This window comes from Perognathus longimembris, chromosome 2, assembly GCF_023159225.1.
Source record: "Perognathus longimembris pacificus isolate PPM17 chromosome 2, ASM2315922v1, whole genome shotgun sequence".
Classification (NCBI taxonomy): domain Eukaryota; kingdom Metazoa; phylum Chordata; class Mammalia; order Rodentia; family Heteromyidae; genus Perognathus; species Perognathus longimembris.
Genome location: NC_063162.1, coordinates 144,110,172 through 144,134,069, shown reverse-complemented (window position 1 = coordinate 144,134,069; position 23,898 = coordinate 144,110,172). Strand labels below are relative to the sequence as shown.

At 42.3% G+C, this 23,898-nt stretch overlaps 1 protein-coding gene across 6 annotated transcripts in view; it reads left to right on the top strand.

The window, feature by feature from the left end:
- Positions 1-4,643: 4,643 nt before the first annotated feature.
- Braf (B-Raf proto-oncogene, serine/threonine kinase) overlaps positions 4,644-23,898 on the top strand; it is a 131,914-nt gene continuing 112,659 nt past the window's right edge. For all 6 annotated transcript variants that reach the window (XR_007210137.1, XR_007210136.1, XM_048340345.1 and 3 more), the window contains exon 1: positions 4,644-4,817. Coding sequence is in view for 4 of the 6 variants with exons in the window: in XM_048340345.1 (XP_048196302.1) it covers positions 4,659-4,817 (159 nt within the window). In the remaining 2 variants the exon portion in view is untranslated. The remainder of the gene's footprint in view (positions 4,818-23,898) is intronic.

Here is a 23,898-nt window from a genome sequence, read left to right as displayed (position 1 = left end):
TATATCTTTAAACTTCCAAAGGTAAAGTGATATCATGAAGCTGTTGTTTGCATTTATATCATATGTGTGTGTATCATAGATAAATTCTTATATATTATACGCAATAGCAATAAAATTTGGCTTTAATGGCTGCTGCCATTACAGCTCTGTTCCTGCTCCTAATTTTTCAATGACAATTTTAGCCACATCTTCTCTTTAACATTTCAAAACCCATTGGACCTAATCTCATTTGGAACAATCCTCAGCACCTACAATATGCTTGAAATGTAGTAAACATGAAAGGAAAAATGATGGAATATTTAATCTGAGTAACAGTGTTTCTGACTCCTGTGTTTCCTACCCTTTGACTTCCTTCACTATTTTAGTAACTGATAACCTTTCCTCCAGAGTGAATGATTGTCATGTAGAAAATAAGGTAGAATATGTTTATATTCATGTGAGGGAAGTTCTTATGTGAAAAGTGGCACCCACAGAACCACCTTAAATTCTGAAATGTTAAGAAGATAGAAACTCTCTCCATATTATTTATATATATGAATGAATAATTAGAATATTTGCACGAAGAGATCATTATGTTACTTCAATTTATAAAAATATATACTCAGTCAGGCACCAGAAGCTCATGCACGTAATCCTATCTACTCAGGAGGCTGAGATGGGAGATGCACTATTCAAAGCCAGCCTGGGAAGGAAAGTCAGTGAGACTCTAATCTCCAATAAACTACCAAAAAAGGAAGAAGTGGAGCTGTGGCTCAATTGGTAAGCTCAGAGAGAGTGCCCCAGGCCCTGAGTTCAAACCCCAGGACCAGCACCTACATACCTTCTTCCTCTTTCTTCCTCTCTCTCTCTCTCTTCCCACCTATATATACATATGTAAATATAAAATATATATACTGTATAGTATATATACTGTGTGGTTGACATATAGTAGTAGAAACAAGTACATTAATAAAAATGTTAACATTTGTGTTCTATTATCTAATGTTGAGCTATTCAATAAAAAGTGAAAGAAAGTGATGAATGGCAGATACTGAAACCAGAACTTCAAACCCAAGAATAAACAAGAGGGCCAAAGAGGTATCAAAATAATAAATGGGAAATTTTTAAAAGGAAAATCTATATTTCCTTCAGCAGGAGATAACTACGCAGAAAGATAGGATATCGAGGAGACAGATATTAGCACTCTGTTGTTGGAAAAAAATTTCTGAAGTAGCTGAGTTCAGTTACTAAAAAATGCCTACACAGACTGGAACTCCAAAATCTTGGTTATATCTGGAATAGAGATTAAAATGTAAGATTAATATTTATCTTGAAATAATAAAGTCAAAAGATTGTATGGCAAACTAATACTTGATCTTTTGTGTCAGGTTGAGCAGCTGTTGAAGTTAAATGGGAGCTGCAGAACTTAGTCTGGGAGATGCTGACATTGCACTGTTTATGGTACCTTTGTGTACAGGTTTCTGCTAGGCAGTTGGATAAGAAGTTGAAGCCAGGTAGAAAGAACTGGACTGGGATTCTGATTTAGAAGTCATTGCTGTAAATGAAACAATGGAATACTTAAAAAATAAAAGTTCTGCAATGGACTATCTGTGTTCTGCAAACCAATCAATATGCCAAAATCCTGACCCTTACAATATGGTAGTATTTGGAGAGGGGGCCTTTGAGAGGGTCCTGAAGATGAGGCCCTCACCATTGGGATTAATAAAAAGGGAATCCTAGCTGGTGGCTCACGCCTTTAATACTAGCTACTTAGGAGGCTGAGATATGAGGATTGAGGTTTGAAGCCAGCCCAGGCAAGAAAGTTTGTGAGTCTTATATCTCCAATAAATTACCAAAAGATTCCTAAGTAAAGCTGTGGCTCAAGTGGTAGAGCACTAACCTTGAACAAAAGCAGCACAGGGACAGTGTCCAGGCCCTAAGTTCAAACCCCAGGGCCAGCAACAAACAAACAACAACAACAAAAGGAATCCTAGGAGCTCTTATATTTTCTAACAGGTGGGGATATCAGATGAAGTCGGTAATCTAGATGAGAATCCCTAGCAAAACCTGACCATACAGGCACTAAGATCTGACACTTCCAGGGTCTAGAACTGTGAGAAATCAATTTCTTAGTTTATAAGCCACCCACTTTGACACTTTGCTATAGCAGCCTCAACTGACTGACTCAAGTTCTATGAGAAAATAAACAAAGAATGAAGGGCCTAGGGGTACATGGGCAATTAAATTGAAAGTGGTGAAAACTGACCTCAAAGAGGAATCATTTTCATTTGCTCCACGCTTGTCTAGACACCCAATTTCAACTGTTCCTTAAGGAAACTTTCCTACTTGGAAGAGAATATACGATGGAATGGTATTTGATTAATCGGTGGTATTTTTCTGAGCATAGGAACCTTAGTATTCTGATTCATCCAGCAACCACACGCTCATCTCTCACCTTGAAAGAAGTATCAACTCCCAGCCTTCCAGACTCATGGTGACCCCATCAAATTGGCAGACATCCTGCTTCAGAAGTCAGAAGAACAGCTTCATATCTCCTGAATATTCCAAGTACCCTAAGGTCATGGTGGACTCCCTAATCCCATTGGAAGCACAGAAAAGACAAAACCCCCTCAAGCTTTTTATGACTTTGTGTTTAGGTGCCTTTGGTGACTAAGTATACACCATAAGAAACTTGTTTCCCACTCCTATTTTTGTCTTAATTTTTTCTTGTACTTTTTTATATCAAATGTATCTTTATTTTTAATAACAAATTGGGTCAAGTGCCTAGCTACTCAGGAAGTTGAGATCTGAGGATCAGGGTTTGAAGCCAGGTAGGTAAGTCTATGGGACTCTTTCTTACCTCCAATTAACCAGCAAAAAAACAGAAGTGGAACAGTGGCTCAAGTGGTAGAGCACAGTGCCCAGGCTCTAGGTTAAAGCTCCAAGTCTGGCACAAAACCAAACCAAAACAAAAAAGTGAATTGAGTCTAGTTCCATTCAATAATTGGGTTTCTCAAAGAAAATTTACTTGACCTTCTATCATACATATTTATACAAAGAATGTCTTGGCATATTCCTTTCTTCTTTTTTCTTTTTTGTGCTGGTCAAGGGCTTGACCTCTGGGCCTAGGTGCTGCTGTCCCTGAGCTTTTGTGTTCAAGAATAATGCTCTATCTTTTAAGCCACAGCTCCACTTCTGGCTTTTCTAGTAGTTTATTGGACATAAAGAATCTCATGAACTTTCCTGCCCAGGTTGGTTTTGAAGTGCAATCCTCAGCTCTCAGCCTCCAGTGCCACTAGCATTACAGGTGTGAGGCACTGGAGCCTGGCTGTCTTAGCATATTATGTTCATGAAAGGTACAAAGCATAGGAGGTATTTTGAAAGGAAAAAAAAAAGATTAATTTTGTCAGGCACAGTGGCTCAAGTTTGTAATCCTAGCTACTTGGGAGGCACAGATCCAGGACTGGAGAGTCCAGGCCAGCTCAGGGAATAAAAGTGCTTTAAACTCCATCTCACTTAATATGGTGGGGGCATTCCTGCATCCTAAGACATTGGGGAAACAAATGGTGCAGAGGTGAGTGCATGCAATCCCAGTGAGAATGGGAAGCACCAATGAGGGGGCATCCCCATTGCCACACACAAACATGGAGAGCCCAGCTCGAAACCAACCAACACACACAAAAAAGGATCTGGTGGAGCGGCTCAACTGGTAAAAATGCTTCGTTTTGATGTTTCAGATGTCTAAAATGACATGGGGTTGGGCACAGGATAAATCTGGCGCGTGTTAAATGGGGGGGGGGGGGAGATACTACCTTAAATGGACTCCCTTACCCTCCCACTCCACGTTGAGGGGGGGGGGAGGGAGAGGTTTCAGGCTCCCACTTAGACTCATTCTAACAGGTCCAGTCCTTGGCGGGGCGAGTACAAGCACCCTACTCACGATGCGACTGTTCCCGACCACGTTTCTACGAGGTTCGCCAGGGCTGTTTCGACCTGGGGGGGTGGGGGGGTGGAGGGAGACACGCAGCCTTTCGTGGTAAAGGCAATACAAGAGTAAGTGCTGTGGGCTTCCCCACACCGTCCTCCCTCCAGGATGGCTCCGTCTCCGTGAAGCCGGCCGCCGGCTCTTCCAGAAAATCCCGCCTTCCAGGACGGGCTGAGGACCGCGGAGTTGAGGAACCATAGGAAGTGGGAGCCATGGAAACGGCGGAGGGAGGGAAGGAGGGAGAGGGGGAGGGAGGGAGGGAGGAGGCCGCCGCCGCGGCCGCCGCGAGCGCGCGAGGGAGGTGGGCGAGGGAGGAACCTCCCCTGACGACGGCGCGAGGGCGCTCCCCCGATGACGTCACGCGCCCGCGGTGACGTCACGGCCGTGACACGCCGGTGACGCCGTTGCCGCGGCGACTCCTCGTCGTCTCCGCCCCCTTCGCCGGCTCCCACCCTCCCCCCCCCGCCCTCCCCGCCCCGAGTCCTTCCCCGGATCCCCCTCAGGCTCGGCTGCGCCGGGGGCCGCGCGGGCCGGGAACCTGAGGTGGCCCCGGCGCCCTCTCTCCCCCCGCGGCGCCGCCCCGGCCGCCCCTCCCGCGCCCCCCGCGCCTCCGCCCCCGCCTCCTCCCGCCCTCCGCCTCCCTTCCCCCTCCCCGCCCAGCAGCGGCCGCTCGGGCCCGGCTTTCGGTTATAAGATGGCGGCTCTGAGCGGCGGCGGCGGCGGTGGCGGAGGCGGCGGTGGCGGCGGCGGCGGCGGCAGCGCGGAGCAGGGCCAGGCTCTGTTCAACGGGGATATGGAAGCCGAGGCCGGCGCCGCGGCTTCTTCGGCTGCGGACCCCGCCATTCCTGAGGAGGTGAGTGCCGGCGCCCCGCCCGGGCCCGCGTTCGCCGGGCGGGCGGGTGTGTTGACCGGGGGACGGGGCGCGCGCAGGGTGGAGGGGGGGGGGAACGGAGGCGGCGGCGGCGGCGGCGGGGGTTCGGCGCCCTCGGCCCCCTTCTCCCACGGGCTCCGCGGGGCGCGGGGTGGGCATCACCCGCGCGTCCCTCTCCGTCACGCGGCTCCCGGCTACGTAAACACACTCACAGTGGCCCGAGGAGGAGGGGGGGGGTTCCCTGGCCCCCACCCACCCCAGCTGTGGGGCTCGGGGGCAGCGGAGGTGGAGCTGGAGGCGATCCGTAGGGCGGACACTCGGGGGCTGGCCGGCAGAAGGTCATGCCTGGCCGGAGTATCCAGCCTTGCATCCCTCGGATGGTGTCGTTATTCGGCGGGTCGGGGTGGGTGGAGGCGGTATCACCGAGGTTAGTGAACGGGGCCCGGACCCCAGCCCGAGTTCCTGCCGTGTGTAATTGGTACATGATCATGGGGAATGACGGGGCGCAGCACCTCCCTCCCTCCCCCCTCCCTCTCTGCCCCCCCCCCACCTCTGCCTTTATCCCCCTCCCCCTTTTAGGCCGTTGTGCCCCTTCCCAGTTTTTCTACGTGGTTGGGGGGGCATTTCTCTTCACCTGTTTTGATTCATTAGCTTTCCACTTTTCCACCTCAGATCGCCCCTTACGCTCTCTTTTTTTTGGGGGGGGGGGCATCCCAGTCCTTGGTTTCCTAATGTTGGTTGCTGCCCCGACGGATCACCCTCACCCCATCCTCATCCTCCACCCTGGCTCCTTGCATTTTCCAGTTGGACCTTCCTGCCCCTCTAACCTCAGCTTCCCCCTGAAGAGCGTTGGACGCTTCTCTTTGCCCTCTGCCTCTTGAGGCCCTCTTCATTCCGCCGCTCCCTAACGTCGTTATCTGTTCTTATCTTCACAAATCCTTCTGGACACTTCGGAGCTAGCTACTCACTTTCCGAACCCTGAAGCTGTCAAGATACCATCAGGTTTCACCTGGCTTTTTTTGCTCCCTTGTACTACTGCACTACTGGCTAGTCCTTTAGCGTGCGTTCACGCCTCTTTATTCCATTTTTTTTTAAAAGATAGTTTTGATTGATTTCTGTTGTCTTCCCTCAACCTGTGTTGCATTATTCAACTTGTCATTTTGTCAGATTACCTGATTGATTTTTTTTTTAACCACATAAAGTTACTACATTTAGTATTTGGTATTTTATTGCATAAAATAGTACGCTGTTGTGTTTCTTTAAAAAGAGTTATTATAAAGGTGATGTACAGAGGAGTTACAGTTTCCTAAGTCAGGTAATGAGTATATTTCTTTTTGGACAATATCGTCCCTTCCTGTGCTCTCTACACTTTTATGTTTTACAAACAATAATGTGAGTTAGAACTGTGCTTCACAGTTACTGATTAGATAATGTAACTTCTGTTGACTTTGCTCATATTCTTTTCTCCCTAGTACTTAATCTTTTATATCCTAATCCTCATAACACTTTTTCTTCTTTGCAATTTTCTTTTACCTGTTTTAATGTCTTTACTTTGGAGATTCTGCTGATATACTTATCCTGTTAAGTGACAGTTCTTTCACTGTCTTGTTCTCTTCCCCACACGCCCCCCCCCATTGTCCTGTTTCTCCTGCTTTTTTGCATCCATCCCTCTTATATCCTCTCCACTTTTGCCCCAAATGTGTCTTTGTACCATCATTGGATCTAGTCAAAATTTCTCATACTTTTTTCTTACTTAAAGTCATTCCACTTTCTAGTTTGTATTTCTGATCAGTTTCTACCAGTAATATCTGTTCATTTACCTCAACTTCTTGGATTCCAAGGATAAAGTTCTTCTCTTCATCCATTTCCTACTTTAGTCTGTTTCCCTTGTCCCCAGTTACCATTCATTCTGCCTTGTTTCCTGGCTTTTGCTATTTAACTTACTGAAGCTTCCTCTTGTCCTTCTCACACCTCCAAATTCCTTCTTATTTATAAACAGCTTTGTTCTGTTGACATGGAAATTTATTTTTAGAATACATTGTTTTTAATGGATAAATACTAGGGTCACATCTGCTGTCCATTTTCTTCAGGAATGAGATATTGCCTTTGTATTACCAGGCACAGGTGCCTCTGAGGTTTGCTTTTACTCCTCAGTGCAAGTGTGATTCTCTTGAATTGTATTCATGTTTGAGGACTCCTATGGATAAGAATGGATATGTTAATGGTAGGGACCTAGAACTGTAATTCTTTATGACATTGAGAATTTTGTTTCAGTTGGGAAATTCTGTAGAGAAGCTTTTTATTGAGTAACATTTCTACCCACCCTGTTATCTTTACTTAAGAGGGCCAGATTGTTGGAGCTGTACATTGTGAAGCTTCTGATTCAGGAAGACGCACTTCAGGGTCATAGATTTTTGTATTTGATACACTTCCTAGTTAGGGCTTGAGAATCTCTAGGCAGGATGAAGTTATGTATAAATTGCCAATAATAAGAAAATGTGTTTGGATCTTCTGAAACTGTTTCCCACTGACCTCTCCAACCAAGTTTTAATGTTTATGGTTCAATGGATTTTTGTTCTGTAAGAGTTGATAATTTATTTGGAGGTGGATAAAAGTGGACTTCTGTCTGATGTAGATAGCATTGATACAGATAATGAATTACACTAAGAAATAATTTTATTTTTTAAATTGTTATTAATTCAGAAGATAGTGAATTTTTTTTTCTGGTCCTGGGGCTCAATTGAACTCAAGGCCTGGGCACTATCCCTGAGCCTCTTTGTGCTCAAGGCTAGAGCCTTCTACCACATGAGCCACAGCGCCACTTCCATAAACTATAGTTTTTTAATGTATGTATGTGCGCATATATATGTGTATATTTCCAATACTGGGGCTTGAACTCACAGCCTGAATGCTGTTCCTGAGTTTATTTGATCAAATCTGGCACCTTGAACCACAGCTCCACTTCTGAGTTTTTGGTAGTTAATAGGAGATCAGAGTTTCACAAACTTTCCTGCTTGGGCTGGCTTTGAACCATGATGGATCTTAGCCTCTTGAGTAGCTAGGATTACAGGCATGAGCCTCCAGCACCTGGCCTACTCTGTTGTCTTTTTTTTTTTTTTTTCTTTCTTTCTTTTTGCCAGTCCTGGGGCTTGGACTCAGGGCCTGAGCACTGTCCCTGGCTTCTTTTTGCTCAAGGCTAGCACTCTGCCACTTGAGCCACAGCGCCACTTCTGGCCATTTTCTGTATATGTGGTACTGGGGAATTAAACCCAGGGCTTCTTGTATACGAGGCAAGCACTCTTGCCACTAGGCCATATCCCCAGCCCCTACTCTGTTGTCTTTTTTTTTCTTTTTGCCAGTCCTGGGGCTTGGACTCAGGGCCTGAGCACTGTCCCTGGCTTCTTTTTGCTCAAGGCTAGCACTCTGCCACTTGAGCCACAGCGCCACTTCTGGCCATTTTCTATATATGTGGTGCTGGGGAATCGAACCCAGGGCTTCATGTATATGAGGCAAGCACTCTTGCCACTAGGCCATATTCCCAGCCCTCTGTTGTCTTTTAACTGAAGTGTTTTCCTTATGCTCACTTGTCATTGTGAAGTACACGAAATGCAGATTATGTCTGCATAATGATATGTTTTATTCTTAATATTTAACTGCCAGTAAAATATTGGCTTTAAAAAGGTTTTAAAGAGAAACTTCAGATTCACTAAAAAACCAAAACAAAGGAAACCCGAAACAAGCAGAAAAAGAAACAAAAGACCCAAAGGCTCACACTTGTAACCCTAACTACATGGGAGGCTGAGATCTAAGGATCACAGTTCAAAGCCAGCCCATGCAGGAAAGTCTGTGAGACTCTTATCTCTAGTTATCCACCAGAAAACCAGAAGTGGCATTGTGGCTCAAGCCGTAGCTAGCCTTGAGCTGAAGTGCTCAGGGACAGTACCCAGGCCCCAGAGTTCAAGCCCCACTACCAACAAAAGAAACAAACAAACAAAAAGGTAACCTCAAACTACAATTGTAGAAGGAAAGCATGTCCAAAATTTGGAAAAAATACAAGTAAAATCATCTATAATCTTACAATTAAGATATAGATACACATTTTTCCATCTACTCTTTCTGTATAGTACCTGTTTTTTGGGGGGGTGGGAGGGCCTGAACTCAGGGTCTGCGTGCTATTCAGGAGCTTTTGTCCTCAAGGCTACTACTTTGAGCCGTAGGGCCACTTCTGAACTTCTGATTTTTCTGGTGATTAATTGAAGATAAGAGTCTCATGGACTTTTCTGTCCCCACTGGCTTTGAACCACAATCCTCACAGCTAATATTACAGGCATGAGCCACCAGTGCCCAGCTTGTACTTTATTCTTTATTGTGTAATGCACTATATGATTTTTGGAAAATTTTAAACCGTATAGCAAACCTTTTTATGTATCATTAGGTAAAGTATAATTTATTTAACTGGTTTTTGGGATATTAGGTTGTTTTTAATTCTTTGCTATTATCAATCATGTTCACAGAATGTAGATTTTTAGTATTTTAAAATGATGCTAGTGAGTGAACAGATTTCTTTCTTTTTTTTGCCAGTCCTGGGGCTTGGACTCAGGGCCTGAGCACCGTCCCTGGCTTCTTTTTGTTCAAGGCTAGCACTCTGCCACTTGAGCCACAGCGCCATTTCTGGCTTTTTCTGTTTATATGGTGCTGAGGAATCGAACCTAGGGCTTCAAGTATAGGAGGCAAGCACTCTTGCCACTAGGCCATATTCCCAGCCCTATGAACAGATTTCTTTTCATGTGTTTGTACTATGTAGGTGCTCAAAAGAGAATATTCAGCAATTGACTATTAAATGAATAAGCTTATACTTTTGGCATCAAGCATTTACTTCTGTCCATTTATATTTTCCTCGTTGTTACTTACTTTCTATGACTGTATGGTTTGATATGGTATATGGTATAATATGACCATATGGTGTAATAAATACATTTATCTAAAAAGAAGTGATACCAGGCTGTGATATTTACTACCTATTCCTCTTTTGCTGTGTTTCTTACAATTGCATTATAATTACAGTTGTATTATTTTCTGTTTTTTAGATCTCTTATCACCAGTCTTGGTTAAGCCATGTAATTATAATATTGCATTGACTAGGGAATATTCTGGAATGAGATCTCCTTTATAATGAGGCCCACTGTATTAAGATACATCCTTGTGAACCATACCAGTTGTATTGCATCATATCCCCTAAAAGTCGTATTCTCACTCAGGTAGTGTGAATGCAGGTTCTGGCACTTGCTCTTCATACTTGCTTAAATTTATTATTCAAAGGTTTCCTTTTGGCAAAAACCTGTAAGGTATCTGTTTGTCTTTGACATTTCTATGTTCTCTTTTTATAGAATCTTTTCTTTCTCCTTAAAAACTCTTTAGACAACACTGGTTATCTGGTATCAGTCACTTGCAGGCTGGCAATTGAATGTCAGCAAGCAGATGAGAAAGGAATGTTGTGCTCAGTGCTTGAATTATTGAATGTCGTAAACATGGTCTCAGATTGATTTTATTTGGACACGAGGCCAGGAAAATTGGGGCAACCCAACAAGAGCATTCTGACTTTTCTTGTTTTGCTTTCCTGATTTGGATAGCTAGGAATCACAACAGGCTAATAGCAGCTGACAACCTGTGTTCTTTTGAGTGATGGGAAAGGAACTCAATGTACACTGCCTTACGGGGATTTTTTTTTTCATTTTTGTATTTACTAAGACCTGTTACCTACCAAGTTGTAGAATAGGGCAACATCTTAGTCTTGTTCCTTCCCCCCTCCCCAATTATAGTCTTTTTCTCCTTTAGTATTGAAGAAGTGGCATTTGATTTCTTTGAAACCTTAGTATTAATTGAGCTGAGTACTTAGTGAATTTGTGTCATAATCTGCTTGTTTTATGAAATCTTATGTATTCCTATTCTTATATTTCTACCTAAAATTATTAAATTTTTCTTTTTATTTGTGGCCCTTACTCTCCCTCAGAATTTAAGTTGTTGTAAGTTCTTTGCTTTCTCTTTATTTCACCTACACTGGTTATTCTGTAAAGTTAGAATTAGAAATAATACCACTTCTGAATTAAAAATAAATGGGCCTATTTGGAAGCTTTTTTTTTTTAAGGTTAAGTGATGTTATTTCAGTTGTATTACATATAATTTCATTTTCGTTAACAAATATAGCTTCATTTGTTCCATTCCTTTCTTAAATATTTCATAGATGAATTGAGGTGTTGTGGGAGCTAGCTTTTTTATTATTTTATTTTCTTTTGTGTGTGAACCTAATTTACTATTATACTTAGTGAACATTCTAGTCAAAAGAAACTATTACAGCTTTCACCCTAACAATAATTTTTTTTCTAACTTTTGCCTTTGAGATTATTTTGTTTTCCATGTTTTCTCTTGGGCTTAAAAGAAACTGTTATTCTTTTTTTTTTTTTTGCCAGTCCTGGGCCTTGGACTCAGGGCCTGGAGCACTGTCCCTGGCTTCTTCCCGCTCAAGGCTAGCACTCTGCCACTTGAGCCACAGCGCCGCTTCTGGCCGTTTTCTGTATATGTGGTGCTGGGGAATCGAACCTAGGGCCTCTTGTATCCGAGGCAGGCACTCTTGCCACTAGGCTATATCCCCAGCCCGAAACTGTTATTCTTATTCCTTCTTATATCAAGTCTGTGCATATGGAGGAAATTTGATGCCAAATAATTTTATATTCCTTTTTGGGCCCTGGGAATGCCCTTGATACAGAATATAAAAATTGTCTTGGCCAGCTGCTGGTAGCTTTTGCCTATAATCCTAGCTACTCAGGAGGCTGAGATCTGAAGATAGCTATTCAAAGCCAGTTTGCTCACTTTCCAAGAGACTCTTATCTCCAATTAACTGGACTTAGTGCTGTGGCTCAAAGTGGTAGAACACTAGCCTTGAGGAAAAGAGCTCCCACCTAGGCCCCAAGTTCAAACCCCATGAGCAACCAAAAAAAATTTCACTTTGAACTCAGTTAACTTTATATCTTCTAGAAACTAAGTAATATCAAGTGAAACTTCATTTTCATTCTTATTATGTATCTATAGTTTTGACAACACTTTTGGGACAGGTATACCCATAGTATTGTTGTGCCAAGTCGCAAAACCACCACCAAGAAGACCACCGAGACTCAGACATTCCGAAATGCAATAGCAAGGCAAGACTTTATTCAAGCAGGGCCGCGGCCCGGGCCTTGTCCTACCCACCAACACAGCGGAGGTTAGGAGGCAGCCTCCAGCTACGATTACACAGGGCTTATAAAGGCAAAAAACAAAGTTACAACCATCAGGTGTTCAAGCAAGCAAGATTAGGACACAGGTACAAATCTGATTGGCTCAGGGTTCGAGGCACCCCGGGGTGGTCAGAGTTAAGCATTCCCAGCGGTTAGAGTTCTAGACCGACTGAGCCCTAATAAGCTTATCCTGGGTCTGCTCACAGGGCCTGCTTATCTCAGGTTCACGTGGTAAAGTGGGGTTCACGTGGTAAAATGGGGCCTGACTTCAAAGTCTGGCACTTCAGTATGATTTTCAAATCCAGAGCTCCAGGAAAAGGTTTTTTGTTTTTTTGCCTGTCCTGGGGCTTGGACGCAGGCCCTGATCACTGTCCCTGGCTTCTTTTTGCTCAAGGCTAGAACTCTACCTCTTGAGCCACAGTGCTACTTCTAGCCTTTTCTGTTTATGTGGTGCTGAGGAATCGAACCCAGGGCTTCATGTATGCTAGGCAAACACTCTACCGCTAAGCCACATTCTCAGCCCCAGGAAAAGCTTTTAAAAAACACTAAGAAACAACTGTGAGAAATACACATTTTTGTTCCAGTAGGTAAATATGTGAAATAGTTTTTTTACGTCTCTTTTTTTTTTGTTTTTGTTTGTTTTTTGGTTGGTCATGGGGCTTGAACTCAGGGTTTGGGTGCTGTCCCTGAGATCATCTGCTCAAGGCTAGCTGTCTACTACTTTGAGCCACAGCTCCACTTCAGGTTTTCTTATGGTTAGTTGGAGATACAGGTCTCATGGACTTTTCCTACCAAGGCTGGTTTTGAATCATAATTCTCAGATCTCAGCCTCCTGAGTAGCTAAGATTATAAGCGTGAGCCTCATTTATCTCTTACCATTCATTTATATGTATATGTGTATATACATGTGTGTATATGTATATATAATTAAATACTAGTTAAAATCAGCTTACATGATTGACAACCAAGTTGGTATCAATAGGTAGTTTGAAAATCGCTGTTTTGGAGGTTTCAAAGGTGACGAGTTCTTTCTCTCTCTCTCTCTCTCTCTCTCTCTCAGGTTTGGACTGAGGGCCTTGCATTTGTCAAGTGCTCTACCACTAGAGCAATAATGAATGCTTTGGCACTTTTGTGTTTTAGTTATTTTGGAAGGTTGGGTAGAGCCTTCGACTTTTGCCCAGGGCTAGCCTAGGGCTATCATCCTCCTACCTATGCCTCTAAATAGCTGGAGTCACTGGTATGAACTATAATAGCTGACTTATTTGTTGATATGGGGTCTCATTAACTTTTTGCACTACCTGGCCTCAAACCTTGATCTCAAGGGCTTTTTTTAGAAGTTGCCTTAAGGCTCTGTTTAATGTTTACACTTTGGTTATTGAATGTTGTTTTAGTCTGCTGTATGTGTTGGTGTTTTTTTTTTGTTTGTTTTGTTTTGTTTTAACCAAAAAAGGATTTAGGGCTGTAAAATCCTTAGAGCTGGCTAGGAATGTGGCTTACTGGTAGAGTGCTTGCTTAGCATGCCTGAAACCCTTGGTTCTATTTCTCAGTACCACATAAACAGAAAAAAAGCCAGAAATGGATCAAGTGGTTGATAGCTAGCCTTGAGCACAGAGAGAGGCTCAGGGACAGAGCAGGACACCCCCCCTCCAAAAAAAAAAAAAATCCTAGGCTACTCTGTATAGCATGTCAAGTGTTAAAATGTGTAGAAATTTAAAAAAAGTTTGTGTTTGAAGCAAGGGTTAGCAATTTTTTTTGTAAAGATTAGAGTGGTAAATTATTTACGTATTATACCCTACAAGGTCCTTGTCATACTTAGTCACCAATACCAGTGTGGCTTGAAAGTAGCTAGTAGCTTATATAAATAAATTATTTTGTTTGTGTTTTTTTGTTTGTTTGTGTTCTAATAAAACATTTTTATAGACAAAAATTTCTTTAAAATAGTTTATTTTCTTTCAACCACTTAAAAATGTAAACGGAATTCTTGCTGGCTGTATAAAAAAACATGTGTTAGGCTAGATTTATTAGTTTATGGAGTAATGTTCTTGATTCCTGAAGTCTGAAGGAGAGAACTGTGGTCTAGTTGAAGTTTTAAAATGAAGATGGCTTGGAGAAAGTGCATAATTCCTTTTACACATAATATTAGTTTTGACAAATTTATGTTAGTCACGTAATTCCATCATAATCAAGATATAGAACATTTTCATCATGCCAAAATGTTTTCTATTTCCTTTTTGCATTCAATCACACTTCTTAATCTGTGGCATACTCCAGTATGATCTCTAGTTTTGCTTTTTTCAAAAGGTTGTATCAGTGGAATAACAAAGTATCTAATCTTATGTATGGAGATAACTTAGTCTGATGTTTTTGAGACACAACCATATTGTTGCAATAGTTTCTGTTTATTGCTTAGCACTAGTCTGTTGTGTGGATGTGCCACAGTTTGTTAGACATTTCCCAGTTGGTGGATATATATGTTGTTTATAGTTTTTAGCAATTATGAATCAGCCTTCTGTAAACATTGGGATTCAGGATTTTGTTTGGAGATTGCTTTTATTTCTGTTGAATAAAGGGCCTAGAAGTGGCACTGATGACGGCTTGTACATTTATAAGAAATTGCCAAACTGCTAAAGTAGCATTGCATTTTTCATTGCTGTCCAAATGATTGATAGTTCCATTTACTTTTATTCTTTTCAACACTTGGAACTGTCAGTCTCTTATTTTAGCCATTCTATTAGAAATGCAGTAGTAGCTCCTATGCTTGCTTTATTTATTTAGTGCTTGTACTGAGACTTGATCCTAGGTCTTCATAATCACTTGGCTTTTTTGCTCAAGGCTGGCATTCTATCACTTAAGCCATACCTTCACTTCCAGTTTTTTGCTGGTTTGTTGGAGATAAGAGTCTTCTGGATGCTAGGCACTGGTGGTTCATGCCTGTAATCTTAGCTACCCAGGTGGCTGAGATCTGAGGATCGCGGTTTGAAGCTAGACCAGGCAGGAAAGTCCATATCCATCTACTTAGAAAAAGTGACATTGTGACTGGAGCAGTAGAGTGCTAGCCTTGAGCACAAAGAGGCTCAGGGATAGCATACAGTCCCTGAGTTCAAGCCCCAGGACCAGCACAAAAACAGAGTCTTGTGGACTTTTCTGCTCAGGTTGTAACTCTCATAACAACTAGGGTTACACTTGTGAGCTCCTGGCATCTAGCTTTCATTGTAGTTTTAACTTAGTTTGCATGTTTCCTAATATAGTACCCATACATTTTGATTGGTGAAGGGTTTAAACCTTATGTATGTGTGTTTATTCTTAATGGGGAATTGTAAGGCTGATATAATTATTTAATTTCTCCGTTTGTATATGTTTGTGTACTAATTTTAGGGCTTGAACTTGGGGTCTGGAAACTATTCCTGTGCTTTTGTACTCATGGCCAGCTAGTGTTCTACTACTTGAACCACAGCTCCATTTCTGGTTTCTTTGGTGGTTAATTGGAGATAAGAGTCTTGTGGACTTTTCTGCTGAGGCTGATTTTTAACCTTGATCCTCAGATTTCAGCCTTCTGATAGTTAATTAAAGGCATGAGCCACTAGTGCCTGGTTTTTATTGTTTTGTGTACAGTTCGTGGTTTGTGTCCCCGTGTAATACATCTTAAAGTCATGAAAGCTTTTTCCTAGATGTTCTAGGGTTTCTTGTTTTTAGAACTGGTCTTAGGGCTTGAACTCAGTGCCTGGTGCCTGTCCCTGAGCATTTTTGCTCAAGGCTGGCACTCTACCACTTGAGCCACAGCTCTACTTTCAGCCTTTTTTTTTTTTTTTTTGGCCAGTCCTGGGGCTTGGACTCAGGGCCTGAGCACTGTCCCTGGCTTCTTTTTGCTCAAGGCTAGCACTCAAGGCTACCACTTGAGCCACAGCGCCCCCTCTGGCCATTTTCTGTATATGTGGTGCTGGGGAATCGAACCCAGGGCCTCATGTATATGAGGCAGGCACTCTTGCCATTAGGCCATATCGCCAGCCCCCCTTTTTTTTTTGTGCTTAACTGGAGATAAGTCTCACAGACTTTCTTGTTTGTGCTGGCTCTGAACTGCAGTTCTCAGATATCAGCCTCCTAAATACCTAGGATTATAGGTGTGAGCCACTGGCACCTGGCCAGTTTTAGATCTTTGATCCATTTGGATTGTTTTTTGTATATAATTAGCACTTTATATCTTGTGTTCTTTTGTATTTCTGGGTCAGCTGAACATTAATATATTATATATGTAAAATCAACAAAAAGCCTAGTACTACTAAAATATCAGGTATTTCCTCTTTCCATATTACAATATGATGAAATTAATCAAGAAGTATATGAGAGAAAGTGAGTATTCATTGACCAAAACAAGTCACTTGAAAATGTCAGTCAGGCTTTGAAGGATCTTATAATAATATGTTACTCTATCCTATGAAACTTATTTCATCTCTGCACTGTCAGAATTCACATACTTTTTTTTTGGCCAGTCCTGGGCCTTGGACTCAGGGCCTGAGCACTGTCCCTGGCTTCTTCCCGCTCAAGGCTAGCACTCTGCCACTTGAGCCACAGCGCCGCTTCTGGCCGTTTTCTGTATATGTGGTGCTGGGGAATCGAACCTAGGGCCTCGTGTATCCGAGGCAGGCACTCTTGCCACTAGGCCATATCCCCAGCCCAGAATTCACATACTTTTAATCTAAGGGAGAACATTACATTGTTATGTATGATGGTTGGTCATAGCTCCATCCTTTTCAGTGCATCAATGGGATACATAGGGCCCCACCTTGTTTTAAATTATACTACTAGCAGCTTTTTACTGCTCAATGGTGAAGATATTTGTACAATATAAAATGTTTCTAATTGTGATCTTCACTTAAGAATTAACAACAAATCAGGAAACCTATATTTATAGAAAATGGGTCTAGAATACCTAACCAGTACCGAGTCGTGTGACAGAAATATAGAAACTTGTGTAGGCTTTTGCTTCGGTAGTACCAGTGTTTGAACCTGGGGTCTTATGTTTACTGTTTAAGACCTTAGCCTGGGTGCTGTCCTTGGGCTTTTGAGCTCAATGTTAGTGCTCTACCACTGGAGCCACAGTTCCATTTCTGGCTTTTGGGCTCTTAATTGGAGATAAGGATCTCACAAGCTTTCCTGCCCAGACTGGCTTTAATGACCATCAGATCTCAGCCTCCTGAGTAGCTAGGATTACAGGTATGAACTGCTAGCGGCTGGCCACTCTGACTTTTTTTTTGGCCAGTCCTGAGGTACTGTCCCTGAGGTGTTTTTTGTTTTGTTTTGTTTTGTTTTTGCTAAAGGCTAGCACTCTACCACTTGAGCCACAACACCACTTTTGGCTTTTTCTGTTTATCTTGTGCTGAGGAATGGTACCAAGGGCTTCAGCATGTTAGGCAAGGGCTTCAGCATGCTAAGCCACATTCCCAGCCCACAGTTAGAGTCCTTACTTTTTGTTTGTTTTTGTTGGTAGTAAGGTTTGAACTCAGGGCCTGGGTGCTGTCCTTGAGTTTTTTTGCTCAAAGTTAGCACTCTACCACTTGAGCCATAGCACCACTCCTCCCTCTGGCTGGCTATCTTTAAGACAGGGTCTCACTTTTGCCTGAGGTGGTGTGGACCATGATTCTCTTATTTAGGTATGACAGGCACATACCACTATGTCAATCTTCTCCCATTGACATGGGGGTCTAGAGAGTTCTTTGCCACAGTAGTCTGGAACTGCTATCTTTGCATCCGAAGTATCCTGGATTACAGATATGGGCCCCCAGCACCCAGCTCTGATTTTTTTTTTTTTTTTTTTTTTTGGCCAGTCCTGGGCCTTGGATTCAGGGCCTAAGCACTGTCCCTGGCTTCTTCCCGCTCAAGGCTAGCACTCTGCCACTTGAGCCACAGCGCCGCTTCTGGCCGTTTTCTGTATATGTGGTGCTGGGGAATCGAACCTAGGGCCTCGGGTATACCGAGGCAGGCACTCTTGCCACTAGGCTATATCCCCAGCCCCCAGCTCTGATTTTAAAGCAACAAGCTGGTTGCTATATGGAGACTAGATTGTAAAGGGCAAGATAGAAACTAGAGAACTAAGGAAATTCTAGCAGTAGGCAAGAGAAATATTGAGAAGGGGTCAAATCTGGATGTTCTGAAAGTAGATCCAATTGGATTTATTGATAGATTGAATGTGAGACATAAAAGAAAAAGAGGTCTCAAGCAGGAAAGAGAGGGCACAGATCAGTAATTTAGTGTAGGACATGCTAAGTTTTATTAGCTATCCAAGATACTGAGAAGTGGTAGCTGAATTTATGAATGTTGAGGAGCTTGGGACTGAGGCTCTGTGGCAGACTGTTAAACATCAATTTCTCATTTTTTCTTGATATTCAGCTAAGCAGAATTTCTTTCAGTTTGGTGATTATGTGATTGAGTTAAAGCTAGCAGATTATGGATACTGATTATTTGTATCATACAGATATCGTTTGTCCTAATTTTCTTCTTCTGGCTTGCTGAAATTTAGTTGATTATAAGGGTACCTTAAAAGTCCTGTGTTGTAAATGATATACTTTTCATTGGCCTGGGTTTCTGAATGAATTTAGGGATAAGGGCCACCTTGCCAAACTGTTCAGCCACCTGGTTGTTAGATAACTAAGAAATAAACTTCATTGTATTTGAATTCTTTTTTTTTTTTTTTTTTGGCCAGTCGTGGGCCTTGGACTCAGGGCCTGAGCACTGTCCCTGGCTTCTTCCCGCTCAAGGCTAGCACTCTGCCACTTGAGCCACAGCGCCGCTTCTGGCCGTTTTTCTGTATATGTGGTGCTGGGGAATCGAACCTAGGGCCTCGTGTATCCGAGGCAGGCACTCTTGCCACTAGGCTATATCCCCAGCCCTATTTGAATTCTTAATAGCATTTATGGGGCTGGAAATATGGCCTAGTGGTAAGAGAGCTTGCCTCGTATACATGAAGCCCTGGGTTTGATTCTCCAGCACCACATATCTAGAAAACGGCCAGAAGAGGCGCTGTGGCTCAAGTGGCAGAGTGCTAGCTTTGAGCAAAAAGGAAGCCAGGGACAGTGCTCAGGCCCTGAGTCCAAGTCCCAGGACTGGCAAAAAAAAACAAAAAACCCAAAATAGCATTTGTGTATTACAGCAGTTTACCAGCTCTCAATTTGAGCTTTTGGGTGGTATTTAAATCTGTCAGGCTGAAGTTTGCTTATCTGGGGAATGATTGTAAAAGGAAAAACGTTGGAGAAATGAGAGAACCTTAGAGGGAATCAAATGAAGACTTTTTTTAATGGAGTGGTTAATTATATAAAATATTGCTGCTAGGTCAATTAGAATGAAATCTGAGAATTTATCATGGATTTAACAGTAGAGATACTGGCGATGTATGTAAGAGTAAACTTTTTTTTTGGCTAGTCTTGGGGCTTGGGTACTCAGGGCCTGAGCACTGACCTTGGCTTCTTTTTGCTCAAGGCTAGCACTCTACTTCATGCGCCACAGCGCCACTTCTGGCATATGTACATACATACATACGTGTATATATAGAGTGCTGAGGAATCGAACCCAGGGCTTCAAACACTCTACCCAGCCCCTAAGGGATATGTTTGAGTTGGAATGGCTTTAAGAGAGAAGGGGAAATGAAAATAGTGAGTGCTGTGACTTGGATATGATTTGTCTTTTACAAGTTCGTATGCTTGGTCCCCAGAGTGATTGATCATGGGACCTTAAAGAGAAGTATGTTGGGCTGGGACTTATAGCTTAGTGGTAAAGCGCTTGTCTAGCATATGTAAGGCCTTGGGTTCAATCTCCAGCAAAGCTGGCAGTACCCCTCACCCCCCACCATGAAAATTTCAACCTTAGGAATAGAATAGGTTAATGCTGCCTCTCACAAGTGCAGGTTGTTATAAAGCAAAGAAAGCCACCTCATGCCTTAGCCCCTTCTCCACAAAACCTATTCTTTTTGCCTCTCTCCTGTTATACAGTCAGAGGGCCCTTACCTCATTATCTTGATACCATGTTGTTTGTATCCTCTATCCACCAAAATTGTAAGTTGGAGACTAAGTTATCCAGCCTTAGGTACATTATTATAGTAATAAAAAATACACCAAGACAATAAGGAATTGTCCTATAAAGGGGAATGGAAGTGAAGCCATGGGCAAGGGAAAGAAGTAGGGTCAAGATTTTTGTTGTTGTTGTTGAGACAGTCTGTCTTGCTATGTAACTTAGGTGCGACTTAGAACTTGTGATCCTCTTAATAAGTGTTAAGATTACAAACACATTCTTGAGACCAAAGTCTGCATTATATCCCAAGTTGGCCTGGAACTCGCTATGTATCCCAGACTGGCCTCAAAGTCACAGTACTCCTTCCTCAGTTTCCTAAGTGTTGGTGTTATAGGTGTGTAATACCATACCTGGCTTAAGAAATTTTTAAAATAATGAAAACATCAGGACATATGATGCTATAAATGAACTGTTGATTACAAAAGAGAATTGCAGAAGCAAGATGGAAAAGTTTAGTGTGCAAGTAGGAAGGATTCCTTTCAGTAGGATACTTTATGATAATAGAGGGAAAGAAGAGCATGCTGATGAGTTAATAGATGTGATGTGGAGTCTTTATATGGTCTCTTCCAGTTGGGTCAGGTTTGTTTGTTTGTTTGTTTGTTTTTTTCAGTGACACAAAAGGCTATCATCTGAGAGTAGGGATTGGGGACTATAGTGTTTCAAGGAGAGAAATGTTGAAAGTATAGTAGCATGTGAGAGTGCTTACTCTACAGAGAAATAGTAATAGATGGGCAAAATTAGCGTATGAGATGTCCTGACAGCATTGTGGATCTCATCGTTTTTTGGTGTTAGGTCTCCAGATCAGGGTTAATTGAGTCATTCTCATTTTATCTAAAACACTCATTGGGAAATTGACATTATTTTAAAAAAAATTAGTGGTACTGAGTTTTGAAAAAAACAATGCCTCCTTCTCCTCTTCTTTCTTCTCCTTCTCCTTCTCTTCCCCCCGCCCTCCTCTCTCTCCTCCCTGTGCTGGAGCTTGAACTCTGGACATGGGCACTGTCCCTGAGCTCCTTTTGCTCAAGGCTAGCACTCTACCACTTGATCTGTAATTCCACTTCCAGCTTTTTCTGTGATTAATTGGACAGACTTTTCTGCCCAGGCTAGCTGCGAACTGTGGTCCTCAGATCTCAGCCTCCTGAGTAGCTAGGATTACAGGCATGAGCCACCGGCGCCCAGCAAAGTTTGAATTCTTGTGACTACTACACACACTATCATTTGAGTTGAGACCCCAGCCCTTTTGGCTTTAGTTGTTGTTCAGATATGGTCTTGCACTTGTTGCTTGGTCCGGCTCTGGACTGTGATCCCCCTACCTACATCTCCTGAATAAATGAGATTATATGCCTGCACCTTAGGCTTGTTTGTTGAGATAAGATCTTGCTATCTTTTTGCCTGGGCTGTCCTTAAACTATCATCTTCCCAATCTTTGACTCCCAGGTAGCTGGGATTCAAGGCATGAGCTACTATTCCCTGCCCTGAATTATTCTTCATGAAGGTAAAATGAAAATGTAGTTGAATAAACTTCATCAGCCCCTTTCAAGGAAATAGGAAGTGTTTATGAAGTATATACTGTAAGTACAAAGAGTCCAGATAAAAGGATGAGGTTCAAGTGAAGAGCAAAGTAAGTGAAAAATGTGATAATGCATTGAAATTAACTATAAAAGTAGTAAAATATTAATTAAAATACCAAGATTTTGTGTCCTCTATAACAAATGATCAAGCATTCAATTGAATATACTTAATAGTAAGGTAATTCAAGCATCATACCCTACTTTAATCTTTTGGAACATCACAGAACAATCTGTCTTCTCTTATCATTCAGCAGAATCTGTTCTACTCAATAGTCAGGTACTTTCTGAGCTGTAAGCTTAGTTTTGCATTTCTCTGTCTCAGACTTCTTACCTCAGTGTCTCATTGACATCATAAAGTCAGAAGTCCTAAACTGAATTAATTGTCTTATCTTTATACCTGTCCCATGCTGATATTGTCCATTTACTATAATTTGTGTTTGTATCCCCAAAGACTCTGCTTCTCCTTTGGCTAAGGCTGTGAAGCTCCTACATCCTTTTGGGGAGGATGGAGAGGGTCTGTGTTTGTAGCTGGGGCTGGCATGATGTGAGCTCAAGATTGTCATGCCTTAACCTACCTTCCAGGTGCTAGGATTATAGATGCTTGCACCAACAAGCCCAACTTTTCCCAGTCTTTTGATTTTTCTGTCTTTTTATTCTTTTCCCATTCCTCTAATTTAGGCATCACTTTTCTCTAACAACCTAATATTGGAAGGTCTTGTTATCTAAGACAAATTTTGTCTTATCTTTAGTATACTTCTGTTTTCTTTTCTTTTTTTTTTTTTTTTTTGGCCAGTCCTGGGCTTTGGACTCAGGGCCTGAGCACTGTCCCTGGCTTCTTCCCGCTCAAGGCTAGCACTCTGCCACTTGAGCCACAGCGCCACTTCTGGCCATTTTCTGTATATGTGGTGCTGGGGAATCGAACCTAGGGCCTCGTGTATCCGAGGCAGGCACTCTTGCCACTAGGCTATATCCCCAGCCCCTATACTTCTGTTTTCAATGTAGTGTACCCAAAGTTGGGTAACTGTTCTAAAGCACTTAAAGCATAGCTCTGGTCATATCAGTAACATATTTAGTAACACTTCATTGCCTATAAACTTATTTATGTTGTTTTGTTCTGTTTGTTTTTGTTTTTGTTGCCAGTCCTGGGGCTTGAACTCAGGGCCTGAGCACTGACCCTGGCTTCTTTTTGCACAGGACTAGCACTCGGCCACTTGAGCCACAGCGCCACTTCTGGCTTTTTCTGTATATATGTGGTGCTGAGGAATCGAACCCAGGGCTTCATGTATACGAGATGAGCACTTTACTACTAGGCCATATTCCCAGCCCCGTAACTTATTTATTTTAATATTCAAAGTCCTGATTTAATAACTACAGCCTTATCTCCTTTTCCTGTTTTATTGCTAGTACAAATCAGTAATAACTTTAGTGTTCTGAACATACTGAGCTCTTCATTTTTGTTTCTATGGCTAGTCTTTGCCATTTCCAGTTTACCTGAGATGCGGAAATCTTTTTCTCTCCCCTATGTCTGAAGTCCATTCTTATGTATTTCCCATGAAACCTTCTAATCCTTTTAGGTGTGGTAGCAGAATAGAAGGTAAGATGTGATTTTGGATATGTCATTTTAAGTCATTTGAACCTCTACTCATATCTTGTAAAAAGAGACAATAAGCTGGGAACTGGTGGCTCATGCCTGTAATCCTAGCTACTCAGGAGGCTGATCTGAGGATTGTGGTTTGAAGCCAGCCCAGGCAGAAGAGTTCCAGTGAGACTCTTACCTACAATTAACCACTCAAAAACTGGAGGTAGCACTGTGGCTCAAGTGGTAGAGCGCTAGCCTTGACACAAAGAGGCTCAGGAACAGCGTCCGGGCTCTGAGTTCAAACCCACAACTGACAAAAAAAAAAAAAAAATGGCAATACTGCATTCTCATAGGATTCTTATTGATTATGTAATTATGACCACCAGGTTAGTGAGTACTATCACTATAGTGTTTTTTATATCAAGACACCATATGATCCTATTTCAAGGCTTTATTAAGCAGCACATTGAAAGAGTGAGTGATGGTGCCTCTAAGTACTCACCATGTTGTGCCAGACCACAAGTGATACTGAATAAAGAGTGTCAATTTTTCTTACCATGGACAAACATGGACATGAAAAATAC